The 15,137-nt window shown below is 55.6% G+C and overlaps 1 protein-coding gene across 1 annotated transcript in view; it reads right to left on the bottom strand.

Annotated features, from left to right (window-relative positions):
* Positions 1–14,035, bottom strand: part of ITGA2 (integrin subunit alpha 2) — a 67,288-nt gene extending 53,253 nt beyond the window's left edge. The window contains exon 1 of the mRNA XM_081090214.1: positions 13,881–14,035. Coding sequence (XP_080946340.1) covers positions 13,881–13,938 — 58 coding nt within the window. The 5' untranslated portion in view covers positions 13,939–14,035. The remainder of the gene's footprint in view (positions 1–13,880) is intronic.
* Between the last annotated feature and the right edge of the window lie 1,102 nt (positions 14,036–15,137).

Genomic DNA, 15,137 nt, shown 5'->3' on the forward strand with positions numbered 1-15,137 from the left:
GGGAACTGGGCCTCCGACGCTGCAGGGCGCTGGCAGGTGCGGGGACCTAGGACAGCGAGCCGGGCACCACAGGGGCAGCGGTCACCACGACACAGGGGGCCGCTCTCAGGGGTCAGTGAGGTCCCCAGGAGACAGGCTGTCACCTAACCAGGTCCTGGAGCGGCCAGCTGGGACCTGTCCTGGGGAAAGTTTCCCCCGCCCCCTCCCCGCCGGGTCTGGGAACCTAGGAAACAAGTTACCTGTTTCCCAAATACAAATATGATGGTGCGATAGGCCGGCGCAGCCATTTCTGGCGAAAGGGAGAAATTAAAGGAGCAAACGGACAGATCTGTGTGCTGCTTGTACACACATACGTGTACGCAAACATGCACACTTTACTGCCTGTTTAGAACTGTAGCGGACATGGAGCTTGTTTTCATCCGGCGCAGAAGGGCTCTGGGAGGAAGCCGGACTGTATTTGGGGTGATGGGGTGGGGGGGGGCAGGAACTGCCAGAGCTCCAAGCACAAGCATTTCTTTCCGTTTGTCCATCCTCCCCCAGGGCATTTCCCACTGATTCTTAGAGAGAGTGGAAGCGGGTGGGAGGGACAGAGAGGGAAACATCGATGTGAGAGAGACATCCATTGGTTGCCCGAGCCCTGACCAGGGCAAGAGCCTGCAACCCAGGTACGTGCCCTTGACCAGAACCGAATCCGGGACCCTACAGTCCGCAGGCCGACACTGTCCACTGGGCCACACCGGCGAGGGCAGCGTTCCTTTAAACTGAAAAAAACCCTCCCACTGGGCAAGACCAAAGTGGATCACAGTGCGAAGAAGAACCGCCTGCCCCGGCACGTCCCCCTGCAGGAGCCACTGCTCTCTCTGCGGGAGCCTGCCCAGGCGCCCCCCTCCCTGCGCTCGGACCACGCACAGACCCTCTCCGCCCGGTGCCCCAGGGATGGGCTCTCTGCCCGGTGCCCCAGGGATGGGCGCGAGGAAGACCTCTCCGCTTTGTGTTTTACTCTCAGCATCACTGCGCGCTCCTGAGGCCGCAGACATCTCCCTGAGAAATGCTAAACGGCGCAGCCCCGTCCCCTCCAACGCCCCACCACCCGGGGCAGTTTCCACGGAAGCTCCCGAGACCGCGGGACGGAGGAGAGGACGCGGCCTCGCGGCCCTTTGCTGAGTCATCCCCAGCGCGCACCACAAGAGCCAGGGAACAGTATCAGCCCGGACCCCCAGGAAGCCACAGCCGCAGGAAGTGGGGTTACTCAGGCCCTGAAACTGAGAAAACTGCCTGCAGACTCTGCAGTCAGCTCATGCTCCCCCAGAACGGGGAGCGGGGGGGGGGGGGGGGGGGGGCAGCGGGACGCAGTCACGGTCCGTTAGATCACTCGCACACAGACCGCAGGAACCCATCGTCAGTGCGCGGTCTCCAGGAGAGAATGAGAAAGATAATAAAGCAGAAGTCGCGTGGAACGCCTCCTCCTCTCAAAATAAAGCAACCACTTAGAAAGTGCAGGCTACTGGGGAAGGACCGCGATGAGAAGGACCTGGGCCAGAGGCCTGGGTTACGGCTTCAGGGCTTTAAGGAAAGGCAGAACCACTCGCACAGAACAGTCCTCACAGCCCCTCATGACCAGCGGTGGGGCATTCCCGTGTTCCGTCCTAGCCTATGTAACACAAGGCTAATATGCAAATTGTCCCCTTAACCGGGAGTTCGACCAGGGGGTGGGGCAGGCCGGCCAACGGAGACCACAGCCCCTCCCCACAACTGGCCCGATCGGGGCGGCCAGACCCCACCTGTGCACGAATTCGTGCACCGGGCCTCTAGTTAATAAATAAAGAACAATGTGATTCTTCTTTAAAAGTCTTTGTTTTGCGTGTCAATTTTTTTTAAATTTTTATTTTTAAAAATATATTTTTTTCTGATTTTTTAAAAGATATTTTTATTGATTTCTGAGAGGTAGGGAGAGGGAGAGATGGAAACATCAATAATGAGAGAGATCAGCTGCCTCCTGCATGCCCCACATGGAGACCAAGCCTGCAACCCAGGCATGTGCCCTGACTGGGAACTGAACCATGACCTCTTGGTTCATAGGTCGACACTCAACCACTGAGCCACACTGGTCGGGCAAAAGGTAGACATTTTTAAATGGTAACATAAAAAATGTATGCTGAGCAATAGAAAGAATAAGAATTAAATTAAACACGAAGCACCATTTTACATCCCTCAAACCACGAATAGTAAAAAAAATAAATAAATAACTACAAAAAGTGAATTAAAATCTCGCACTGGTGAGCGAGGTACACACACCGCTGATGAGACACGGAGCACCCTGCAACCAGGGCTGGAGGTGCTGCGTCTGGGACCAGGGGTGCCCTCCAGGAAGTGGCCGAAGGGAAGAGGGGAAAGGCTCCTGGGCTATATTTATAGCTCGTATGCACAGCAGGGACAAAACCCACAGGAAGCAGCCTACACATCCGCCAGGAGACAATAGCTAACCCCGCAGGACGCGGCAACGTAAAGTCCAAGCCTGAGCCTAAGGCGGCAGGAAAGGCACCCGTGAAAGATAGCAAGTGAGGGCGTGTTCGCCACTTCTTTTCATGTAAATGGTGAGTCTGTCCATGAAAAAGCACATTTACACTTAAAAATAGCAAAGGAAAGACATGTAAATGTTTCCTATTAAGATGACTATGTAGCGTATGTCATTCTTTTCTCGAAAAATCTTAAAACTTCCTGCTTTATAAAGAAAAGTGAAATTATTATAAACTGAAATCATTAATCAAGTTTAGTGTTTCAGTGACACCCCCCCCCCCCCCCAGTTATCTGAATTCTAGTTTATTTTTATGTTAACTTTTTCTTTTTTTTTTAACCTATTATTTTCTGGGCGCTCACTCTGTCCTGGGTCCCGGGCATGCGGGGGCAGGCGGGGGAGGTGATCGCAGAGAGCACTGGGTGGGGGTCACGCTGAAGATAAATGATGGGGCTAATGAAGTATGGGACCTATCTGCTTTGTTTAACAATAGAAAGGTTATTTGGATTTTCTGAATTGTATAAATCATCCCATTCGATTGAATGCCTTACTGACTGTGATGTGAATATCCCACTGACTGTGATCTTACTGGTTGTTGAAGCACATTCTTCTGTACCTGGGAAACAGGACAGCACAATCATCCCAAATTGTCTTAGTGGCCACAGATAATGCGTTCCAGTTGACTCAGTGGTCCCAAGACCAGGACAGCGCAATTAATTACTCTAAATTACCTCGATGGCTCATAATGAGTTCCTGGCAACTCAGTGGTCTCAAGACCCGAGGGCTCTAGACAAGGTGTTTCTGTCAATTCAGTGACCCCGAGACCCAAAACTGTAATTAACATGCTTAATTCTGCTTCTGTAAACTGCTTTTTTGCAAACCAGGTTCCTCATTCCAAACCCTGAGATGAAATCAATACCTTTGTGATCTTTGCCTATATAAGTCTGGTTTTGCCAACATCTTATCGCTATGAGATTTGGGAATGACCCCTCATAGTCCCGGATTGCAATAAATGCAATAATTCGACTTCTTGAGGCGTCCTTCTGTGATTCGCGGGGTACGTTACAACACTACGTGATGAGGACAGAAGAGGGGTCCGAGGAGGACGGGAAAACACCTCTGCACTGTCTCAATCCTTCTGGTCACCTTGTCACCTGTCTACAGAGCTGCCCTGGCTAGGCCCTTCTGGACAAAGGAGGAACTTGGCAAAAGCACACACACCCTCTAAGTGGGGGAAATCAGCGGGAAGGATATTTCAGCGCCTGCACACAGCCTTGCCGTAGAGGACTTCTGCACGTCCTATTTGGAGAGGAGCACGCGTTCTGGGCTTGGCATTCCCGCAGCAAGTGGGCCTGTGACTGTGTCCCTGCAGCTGTCCCCATGCCCCACGGACAAGCAAAAAGGGCGCGGCCCTGCCTCCTCCGCTCACAGTCCACGTGACAGAGGGGACCATCGCCACACAGGGGTCCTCGTGAGCAGGTCACCTCAGTGGGGCCAGGGGTGGGAAGGCTTCCGGGATGCACAAGCGAGGAAACTGAGGCTTGAGTGACATGCAGACTGGGGGCGGGGGGCTCACCTGCACCTCACAAAGACGGAACCGGACCCAGGGGAGAGACCAGGTCCTGTGCTCGTTTTAAAAAATGTAGTTCAGAGAGAAAGGGAGAGGGAGAGAGAGATAGAAACATCGATGATGAGAAAGAATCATTGACCGGCTGCCTCCTGCACGCCCCCTACTGGGATGGAGCCCGCAACCGGGCATGTGCCCTGATGGGAATCAAACAGTGACCTCCTGGTTCATAGGTCGACGCTCAACCACTGAGCCACGCTGGCCGGGCTGCACTGTGCTCTTAACAAGGCGAAGGCTCGATCTCCTGAACCACAACAAAACAAGAATGGCAAAAGGACACGCATACAGGAAAGCCTGATTATTTGGGGCAAAAAGTAAATACTGTCATAACACAGGAATTCTGCATTCCGATGGGCTACAGTACTGGTTCTCGACCTGTGGGTCGCGACCCCTTTGGGGGTCGAACGACCCTTTCACAGGGGTCACCTAAGATCATCGGAAAACACATATATAATTACATATTGTTTTTGTGATTAATCACTATGCTTTAATTATGTTCAATTTGTAATAATGAAAATACATCCTGCATATCAGATATTTACATGACGATTCATAACAGCAGCAAAATTACAGTTATGAAGTAGCAACGAAAATAATTTTGTGGTTGGGGGTCCCCACCACATGAGGAACCGTATTAAAGGGCTGCAGCGGTAGGAAGGTTGAGAACCACTGCGCTACGGTCTGAATGCGTGTCCCCAGGCTTCCTGTGCTGAGAAGCTCACCCAGCAGACGGGGACATTAGGACGAGGCCTTCGGGCTCAGCCTTCGCCCATGAAAGGGACCAGTGCCTTAGAGCGGAGGGTCCAAAGGGACCCCAACTCGTCCCACAGAGGAGGACACAGCAGCAGGCACGTGGCCTGGGAGGAGGGCTCTCACCCAGGGGAGGGACCACGCTGGCACGGGAGGGACATCGCTGGCACCAACCTCGGCCCTCCCAGAGCCCAGCACTGTGAGTAAAGGTCTGTGTGTCTACGCCACCCAAGCTATGCTGTCTGTCACAGCAGCCCCAACGGACTAAACACTACAGCATTTACATAAATGGCTTGTTTAATCACCTTTCAATTTGCACTAAGACTTTTTATTCAAACTATTGATTATGTTTTTGCATTAAAAGGAAACCCATAAAGATCACATACAGTTTCCCAATTTCCAGAGATCAGGGCTCAGGGCTCAGTTTGCCTTTTTTTTCCTCCCAGGGGACAATGTCACGTACACGGACAACGATGCCGATTATTATTCTACTAGAGGCCCGGTGCACGAATTTGTGCACGGGGGGGGGGGGGTCCCTCTGCCTGGCTGGCAATCGGGGCCAATAGGGGCCATCTCTCCCAGGGCCAGCTAGCTGGGGGGAGGGACCGCGGGAGGTTGGCTGTGGGAGCGCACTGACCGTCAGGGGACAGCTCCTGCATTGAGCGTCTGCCCCCTGGTGGTCAGTGCTTGTCATAGCAACCGGTTGACCATCGTTCGGTCACTTAGGCTTTTATATATATAGATGTACTGGCTCTCAGAATATGGCTTTGCAAAGGTTACACAGTCCGGAGATTCAGTGTCCTATTCCAACAGGCGTCCAAGAAGCTATGTGGCTGGAGGGCCTGCAGGGACTGGGGACAGTTTAGAATAGAGTTACCCCAGTGGACCGCCTACGCCAGCCTGCGCCCAGTCTGCATGTCCCCCTGGTTCCCAGGGAAACGGGCTCAGGCCCCACAAAGGCAGGCAGCGGCCACCGCCCAGTGCATGGGGCAATGACAACCACCAATGGTCAAGGCATCCCGGGCCAGTCGCTTCTCTCGTGCTTTTAAAACGCAGTGAAATAATCTCCTCGCGGACGGCACAGCACCCATCTCTCTCTCTCTCTCTCTCTCTCTCTCTCTCTCTCTCTCTCTCTCGACTCTGGTGAACAGGAGGCTCCCTGTCACACAGACCCTCCCAGGGACCAGGAGGCACGGCGGCCTCTGCGTGAAAACTCCCTCGTCACTAACGGCACGGGAATCGTCCCGACAAAACCACAGTTCCTGTGAGCAGTTGGGCCACAGACCTTCTGGACACCTCTCTCAAAAGAAGAAAGGAAGAGAAATATATTTGAAAAGTGTTAGCAGCCCCAAGAGTCAGGACGTATAGTATTCATCAACTGGGCAGCTCGAGTTTGCGCCGGTTAGTCAACATTTGACGCACCAGAGCCGCAGGCGGAGGCTGGGCACAACGCAGGAATACAAGCACTTTGAACTGATCAGAACTTTAACAAACTTAGGAAGAGACATTAGTTTGTTTTCTGATTTGTAAGATGAATGAGAGTGTTTTAAAATGCCTCGAAACACCAGAGTTACACAGAATAAACGCTTTCCTGTTTGACAGCCAGAACCTCGCAAAGCCAACACTGACTCTCCGTGCCACCAGGACTATGGCTTCTACGAAGATTATTCTGAGGGTCCTTATTACACTGGATAGAAATAAGGAGCTAAAAGCAGAACCGGAGAACATATCTACAGCTGGGAGAGCTTCCTGTTTCAGGAAAATGTGACGAAAGCGTGACATTAACTTACTACCAGCACTGGGCTGTGTTAGAGATATGCAGCCGCAAAACTGCACCGACTCATTCATCACAACTACCTCGGCGATGTATGTTCCCAAACAACGTGTACCGCAGCTTCCCCATCAACCAAGCAGCCACCCTGGAGAGTGCGAGGTGCCTAGTCCCATAGCTCTGCCTTCCTCTCTCCCTGCACCTGCTGCCCCTGCACCTGCTGCCCCTGCACCTGCTCTCCCCCTGCACCTGCTCCCCCAGCACCTGCTCTCCCCCTGCACCTGCTCCCCCAGCACCTGCTCCCCAGCATCTGTCTCCCCCAGTATCTGTTCTCACAGCACCTGCTCCCCCACCCAGCCCCCTGAGCTGTTTCCTAGGTTCTGGTCATGGCCTCTTCTGGTCTCTCTGTGCCGGACTCATCAGCTCCATTCTTCAGTTCCTCCCTAGACGCCTACACTCCGGCCGCGTCGGCCCCTCTCCCCTGCATATGTAACTGCCCACTAACTAGAGGTGTTCCCTGGATGTCTCCCATTCACCTGTCAAGCTCACCTGGCCATCTCTTCCCCTCCCCTGCCCTCCTCAGCACTCCTGTCTCAGTAACCTGCAGCCCACGGAGCGGTCCAGGTGGGAAACCTGGGCTGCACTCAGTCACACTCCTCCCTCGCTCGCTGCCACCCTGGTAACTCCATCACCAAATCCTGCCCGTTCCTCCTTAATGTCTTCCCTCTCTGCCCACTGCTGCCTTTCCATGGCTACCACCCGCATTGACCACCATCTCTCTCAGTGGGTGCACTAAGCCAACACTAAACCCGGAGCCAATTCTTCTCTAAGTATTTCTGTGCCCACCCTCCAGCCCCTCCATTCCACCTGCCAACCTCCCTGCCAAGGAGCCATCTGCTCATGTCACTCGCCTGCGTAAGGCCCCTCCCCACCTCCCCACTGTCCTCAGGATGAAACCCGGGTCCTCACCATGGTTCACAAGGCCCATGGCCGGGCGCCCGCTGACCGCTCAGCCCTCGCTCTCCGTGTCCTGGGCGCAAGGACCTGCTCCTTCCTAGGCGAGCATCTGGAACATCTGGCCCTGGAACAGGACACGTGGGTCCTACCCGTGGTCGCAGAGCTCTTAGGGCATCACATCGTCACTCACCTCCCTGGTGCAGGGAGGGCTGGCCCGGTGGCCTGAGCCCTCACAGGAGATGGGAACCCTGATGGCTCCTCCCTCCCCGCTGCCTACCCCAGTGTGTCCCGGTGGTTGTCTCCATCCCCTGAGGTCAACACTTCGTTTTGAACCATTTGTTCAGCAATTCATTCTACGTGACCTCATGACATCTATTATGTTACAGAAACTTACGTTGCCTCTGCAGGTTATAAGTGTAGGCCCATGGTCGGAAAACTGGGGCTCGCGAGCCACATGCGGCTCTTTGGCCCCTTGAGTGTGGCTCTTCCTAAGCCTTAGGAGTCCCCTAATTAAGTTAATAACCATGTACCTACCTATATAGTTTAAGTTTAAAAAATTTGGCTCTCAAAAGAAATTTCAATCGTTGTCCTGTTGATATTTGGCTCTGTTGACTAATGACTTTGCCAACCACTGGTGTAGGCCATACAGCCACGTAACGAAAACATGCGTACATTTTAAATTAGATGGAAGGTTGTTAAGGCACCCAGAGGTCCGAATTCCAAAGCTCAAGGACACTCTCCAGGCCCCATTCTTCCCATCCTTGCCCGAGGGCAGGGTCTGCGCTTCATGTTCATGATGCCACATCGTCCTGGTTGCAATAGGGCGGCAGCCGCCCCCGCCTCCCATCTAGACCCGGCGATGTGCTTCCTAACCGGCGTCTCTCAGGAATGAACGCTTCCTTCCCCAGAGCCTCTGAGCAGACGCCCTCCCATCTCACCGGCCAAACCTGCACCCCATGCTCCAGGTCAACACCAGACCCCGCGAGAGGGACGGGACCACGAGGACCCGCTCAGTCCAGTCACTGGTCAACGCCCCTCACAGAGGGGGGGCTTCACCCAGGAGCTGATCTGTCAGGAGGAGGCAGGCGCCCACGCTGGTCAGGCACCTTCGGGGCTGGGACGACGTCCCTCCCTCCTGTGTGGCCTTGTTCCCCGGGAACTGGAACCTCTCGGACGGTGTTTCCAGCGTCCATGTTCCACCTGGGCCTCGCTGGTTGCCTGGGATGGGGCAGTGGCTGCCTGGAAGCCTGATCGAAGCCTCGTTCTATGGAACTGGCTGCAGCCAGATCAGCCACACCTGGGTCCCCTGGAGGAAGCACTGTCAAAGGCACCAGCGCCCAGGGGCTGGATCCGCGGCATCGGATTCTTCTCTCCAGCAGCCCTTCTTCTAGATTCTTCTCTCCAGCAGCCCTTCTTCTAGATTCTTCTCTCCAACAGCCCTTCTTCTAGATTCTTCTCTACACAGCCCTTCTAGATTCTTCTCTACACAGCCCTTCTTCTAGATTCTTCTCTACATAGCCCTTCTTCTAGATTCTTCTCTACACAGCCCTTCTTCTAGATTCTTCTCTTCAACAGCCCTTCTTCCGAGCTACTGTCCGGTAAATCATTAATCACCATAACAAACCAGCCACAAACCCCCCAGGTCTTTGCTGTGATGATAAGAGAGCTTCTTCCTCTCTGAGGCGGAATCTCTCAGTGACATGAGCGTCTCAGGCGGGGCCCACAGCCCAGGCGCAGCGTCTACATGATGTCAGGATGATCCTTTGGTCCCCCTTTTCCCTGAAATTCCTTGTCTTTGACGAGCTGACTGTGTGTCTTCACTCTGCGGAATGTCTGCAATCCCACCAGCAGCTCATGTCTTTGCAGTAACCGACTTGGCCCTTCGATCCGCCCCAGGCCCTTAGCACAGGGAGGCAGGAGCCTCCAGCACCCGCTCTGCCGGGAACTCTCCCCACCTGACGCTTCCCCGCCACGGGGTGTTGCAATCTACCTGTCTTGGTGGTCACCTCCCAACAAGGTGATCTGGGCCACACTGGAATTTTAATTTGTTGGGAGAGAGGAGGCTCGGTGCTAGCCTTTCAGCAGTTACTCCCAACCTGGCTGAACATCAGAAACAGATGAGTAATTGTTTTTAAATACTAAATCCTGAGCCCCAGTCCACTCATTTACATCACTCAGAGGCTCCCGAGCCAGTATTTGGGAGCACCGCCTAGCGGGGGGTTGGGCAGCGGTAGCTGGGAGCCCTGGGAGCGGGAGTTACTTTATCAGAGGGGGGGCTGGGCTTTGGTGGGTCCCAGAAATCAGAGATTGCCTCAAACTTTCCTTTTTGTTATAAAAGAAAAACTTCCCCACTTTATTGATTTTTGTTTGCTTTTTAATTAATAAAAATATCTTTTATTAAGAAAACATATTTTTATTGATTTCTGAGAGGAAGTGAAAGAGACAGAAACATCAATGATGAGAGAGAATCATCAATCAACTGCCTCCTGCAGACCCCCACTGGGGATTGAGCCTGCAACCCAGGCATGTGCCCTGGACCAGAATCGAACCAGGGACCCTTCAATCGCAGGCTGGCCGAAGTTCCATCCCCTGAGCCAAACCGGCTAGGGGGATTTTTATTGATTGTTAGAGCGAGAAGAAGGGAGAGGGAGGGAGAGAAATGTTGATGTGAGAGTGAAATGCCTCCTGCACACCCCCTACCAGGGATCAAGCCCACAATCTGTGGGAATCGAACCTGCAGCCTTTTGGTGCACAGGACGATGCCCAACCACCTGAGCCATGCTGCCCAGGGCTCCTACTGTGTAGTCTCACTTGGCGTTGTCTCTTCTTGCTCAGGACACTGGTGAGTTACAAAGGAATGAGCGAAAGAGGGGAAAGCATCGAGACGGTGAATGCAGGGAGAATGGTGTAGAAAAGGTGCTAACACTAAAGACGCTGGAATCAGGTGCAGCCAGGACGCAGAGGTGCGTGTGGGGGTGTATATATGGCTTTCCGGGGCGTGTGCTGTGTACACAGAGCGGTGTGAGTGCCTGTGTGTGTGAGCAGGACGGGTGGGGCAGAGAAAGGGCTGAACACGTGGCTGGGCCAGATGGCACAGGGCCTTCCTGACCGGCCAAGAAATGCGTACTTTACCCGACACAGATGGGAGCCTTTGAATGTCTCAACTGGGGAGGACTCGACCCAGGTCAGAGCCTGGAAAGACAGCCTTGGTGACAACGAGGGGACTGGACGGGAGGGAGAAGAGGCAAAACCAGGAAACGGTGTAAACATGACAGGAGCCCAGACAAAGAAACCCAGGGCCCAGTGCGGATGGACACACAGGCGGGTGGGGGGTAGGGGGTGGGGTAGGGACAGGACGCGGAGGCGGAGGCTGGCCATGAGGCTGAGGACAAGGAAGAGGTGGCCGGTGTAGAGCTTGCAGGGAACGCTGCCCTCAAACCACTGCAGAGGCCAGGAGAGCAGGAGGCAGGGGACATCTGGGTGGCATGTGCCGTGCTGGCCCGCCATCGAGGTGGGCACCCTGCTCCGGAAGCCAGGAGGAGGCCGGGGGATGCTGGCAGGAGCGGGGACTGTACCGGACACTGGGGAAGGGAGCGGAGGACGCGGACGGAACAGCCAGGGAGGCAGGAGAAAGGCAGGGAGAACAGAAGCCAGAGGTGGAGGGTGTTTCAGGAGGAAAGAGCTGCCAAACCACACAGTGAAAGGACTTGCTGACTAAGAGAGGGGTCACAATATGCACAGGCTGCAGGGAGAGGGCCTGACATATTCACTGAGCGGGGAAGACTGGGCACCAGAGGCAGAGAGAGGAGGCGGCCGCCAGCCGGGGAAGGACTGCCTGGCTTGGCCTGGGGACAGGAGCGTGTACTGGCAACGGCACGTCCCTGGCGGCTTCGGACCTGTAGTTATTAGGGACGATCGAGGCCTCTTACGGTCTTTATTTCCCACCCTCAAACTTGCTGACCATCCGGACTGCCAGCACTTAAACCAGTGGTTCTCAACCTTCCTAATGCCGCCACCCTTTAATACAGCTCCTCATGTTGTGGTGACTCCCAACCATAAAATTATTTTCATTGCTACTTCATAACTGTAATTTTGCTGCTGTTATGAATCGTAATATAAATATCTGATATGCAGGATGTATTTTCATTGTTACAAATTGAACATAATTAAGGCATAGTGATGAATCACAAAAACAATATGTAATTATATATGTGTTTTCCGATGGTCTTAGGCGACCCCTGTGAAAGGGTCATTCGACCCCCAAAGGGGTCGCGACCCACAGGTTGAGAACCACTCACTTAATTGGAGGCGCGACCACTGAGAGGTGCTGGAGGGGGACCGGAACTGCAAGCACCGCTTTTTCTCACACCTGTGCGAAGGGGTCTAAGTGTTAACATGAGATTGGAGGGCCGCGTGTTTCCACAGTGGTTGGTTGGTATGTATGCTGGAGAGAATGCAAGATGTATGAACACATACACACACATGCATCTCTCTGCCATTTTAACGGTGGGGGTGCATTTACATGACACGATTGTACACGTCTATAATTTATAAACAACTATGTGTGTGCGCATAGCAATGACGAGTCCTCGACCATTTTATACAACCGGGGCCAAGCCATCTGAAATGTCACCTGCCACTGCCCTACAGGTGGCAATTATTCATGCTCATCTCAGATACTCCTGGAACCCCGAAAGGAGGCTGCTCCCCTCGGAACCCGGTGATATCCCGGAGGGCAAAGCTCCATTATGATCCCCCTGAATCCGGGAACCTGTCCCCTGAGTATGCACATGCGGGGGCAGGAGGAAGAAATAACCACACGGACGCGTCCCCTGGCATTGCACCCCCGGCCCTGCCCGCCTGCACGGAGCTGTGCCCTGCACACGCCAGGTGAGTCCCCGCGCCCGCTGCACGCCCCGCCCGGCGGCCACGCATTCCTCACAGCAGCTCTCGCTGCGCTGCCAGACAAGCCCCGACACACCTGGCAGCAGGGAGACACACCTCGCAGGCAGCAGGGAAACGCTGCGATGTTTCCACAGCGTCTGCTAATAATGGCAATTAACGAGATGAAAAGCCTGTCTACGAGCTCTCGGGTCGGCTGTGGTTCCAGGGCCGCGTTTTCCACCTGAGTCCAACCTTATCCGAAAGCCCGGTTAGGGTGCTGGCCCCTGGGGGGAGGGGGCAGGAGAGAGTACCCGTGAGCACCCACACCAGTGCCCCTTCCTGCTGGCATGGGCACTACCTCCTCCTCTCCCACCCGGAGGAGGCCCAGGGCCCCTGGGTTAGCTTCTCCCGCAGTGAAGCACAGCGACTGGCGAAGTGCCTCGGGGGGCGGGGGAGGGGGCAGTTTAGGAAACACTCATCTACTTGGTGGGAACCTTGGAAAAGCAGAGGCCGAGTCTGGGTGTTGATGGCCAAACGCACCGCAAAATACAAAAGTGACTCCGGCCCCGCCCCCCGGGAGGGGAACGTCCCGCAGCCAGTCCGCCCGGCCCAGCAGGCGGTCCGGGTGCAGGAGGGTCGCGCCGGCCCGTCCCAGCCTCAGGTCCCCACTTGGGGCCAGAGAAGCGGGGCGCGGGGTGCCCCTCACCCCGCAGCTGGAGCTGCCGCCCCGTCAGTTCTCTGGCTGCGGCGCCAGGACCAAGAAAGTGGAAAGAAGTTTCCTGGCGGCGCTCGCGGCGGGGGAACAATGGGAGGAAGGATCCCCTCCGCGGGCCTGCGCTCCGGGCGCTGGCTTCTGTCCCGCCCCACCGGCCAGAGGCGCCAGGGCGCGCGGGGGACACAGGCTGGCACACCCTCGGGTGCAAACAGCATTTGGGGACCCAGGTCCTGCAAAACCACCAGCTCGGCGCTGAGGAGGCCGCATTCCCGGGACCCACAGACCCCCACCCCCCCACCCCACACTCCTACGCCCCCCGGCCCGGGTCCGCATATCCGGGACCCTCAGACCCTACCCCACCCCCGCCCTCCCCCGGCCCGGGTCGGCGCGGCAGGCACCTGTCCCAGCCGGGCTACGGGTCCCGCCCTCCGGTCCCCCACGCGTGTCCAGGTCTGTGCGCAGGTGCGCCCTGCGCGGGCCAACACCAGAGCCGGCGCTGCCTGGACTGCAGGGCGCTTCGCAGAGGGCGAGCCGCCTTCCCGGGCCCCCGGCGGGCAGCGCGCGAAGGGGGGGTCTCTCCATCCGCCCGACCCGGGGAGCCGGTCCCCGTGGGGTGGGAGCGGGGACGCGCTGCCTGCCCGAGACCCCACGCCCCGCTCACCTGGAAGGAGCAGCAGCACCGGCCGCAGCGGCCCCGGCTCCGCGCGCCCCGCCCGCATCCTGCGCCTCCGGGGGCTGAGCTGCTCGGAGACTGTGGGGACCCGGAACCCCGATCTTCGCCAGGGACCGAGTGGACGGCTGGTCTCCTGCCCGGGCGAGAGCAAGGAAAGTGTGCGGCGGGCTCTCCGGGCGCCAGGGCCCGCCCCTCCCCGCCCCTCCGCCCCTCCGCCCCTCGCCCGGGGGAACACGGATGTGCGCGCCCCGCCCCGCCCCGCCCCCCGCGGCCGCACCTGGGCCCGCGCCCCCGGAAACCGCACCTTCGCTCCGCCTGGAGGTCCCGCCCGGCGGCTGCCCCTGCCTTTCCCAGGGGGCGGAGAGACCGACCAAAATAAGCCCCAACGACCAGGTTAGCAACTAACTCATCGGAAAGAAAATGCGCCCCGAGCTATGATTATCCAGGTGACAGTTAAGCAAGGCCTGGCTGCTGCCGGAGCCTGTGTGTGTGAGTGTCTGTGTGTCTGTGTGTGTGTGTGTGTGTGTGTGTATAGAGAGAGAGAGAGAGAGAGAGAGAGAGAGAGAGAGAGAGAGAGAGAGAATGTGTATCTTCATTCACTCCTCTCCCTATGAATGTGTGTGTGCATGCGTGTGTGCGTGTCTTCATTCACCGAGTGTATGTGTGCATGAGTGTGTGTATGTGTGTGTGTGAGAGAGAGAGAATGTGTATCTTCATTCACTCCTGTCCATATGTGTGTGTGTGCATGTGTGTGTGTGTCTTCATTCACTGAGTGTGTGTGTGTGTGTGAGTGCATGAGTGTGTGTATGTGTGAGAGTATGTGTATCTTCATTCACTCCTGTCCATATGTGTGTGTGCATGTGTGTGCGCGTGTCTTCATTCACTGTGTGTGTATGTGTGTGAGTGCATGAGTGTGTGTGTGTGCATGAGTGTGTGTATGTGTGCGTGTGTGTTCATTCACTCCTCTGTGTGTGCATGAGGGCGTGAGTGTGTGTATGGGTGCGTATTCATTCACGCCTCTCCAAGGTAATAAGGAGCTGATGTTATCACTAAGTTGAAGCCGAGAGGAGAGCTGGGTGTGAACTGGCACCCCTCTCCTGTCTGGGTGACACCCTGACCATTTTCTCCCATCATGCCAGTCTCCCATCTGGAAAGAGAACATTCTATAACCATATGTCACATTTCCACCTGCCAACCTAAAAAACAGGGCAGTATTCCCTTTTCCTTAAGTCTGCGTTTTCCTCC

Source organism: Myotis nattereri, assembly GCF_964212035.1.
Source record: "Myotis nattereri genome assembly, chromosome: 4".
Taxonomy (NCBI): domain Eukaryota; kingdom Metazoa; phylum Chordata; class Mammalia; order Chiroptera; family Vespertilionidae; genus Myotis; species Myotis nattereri.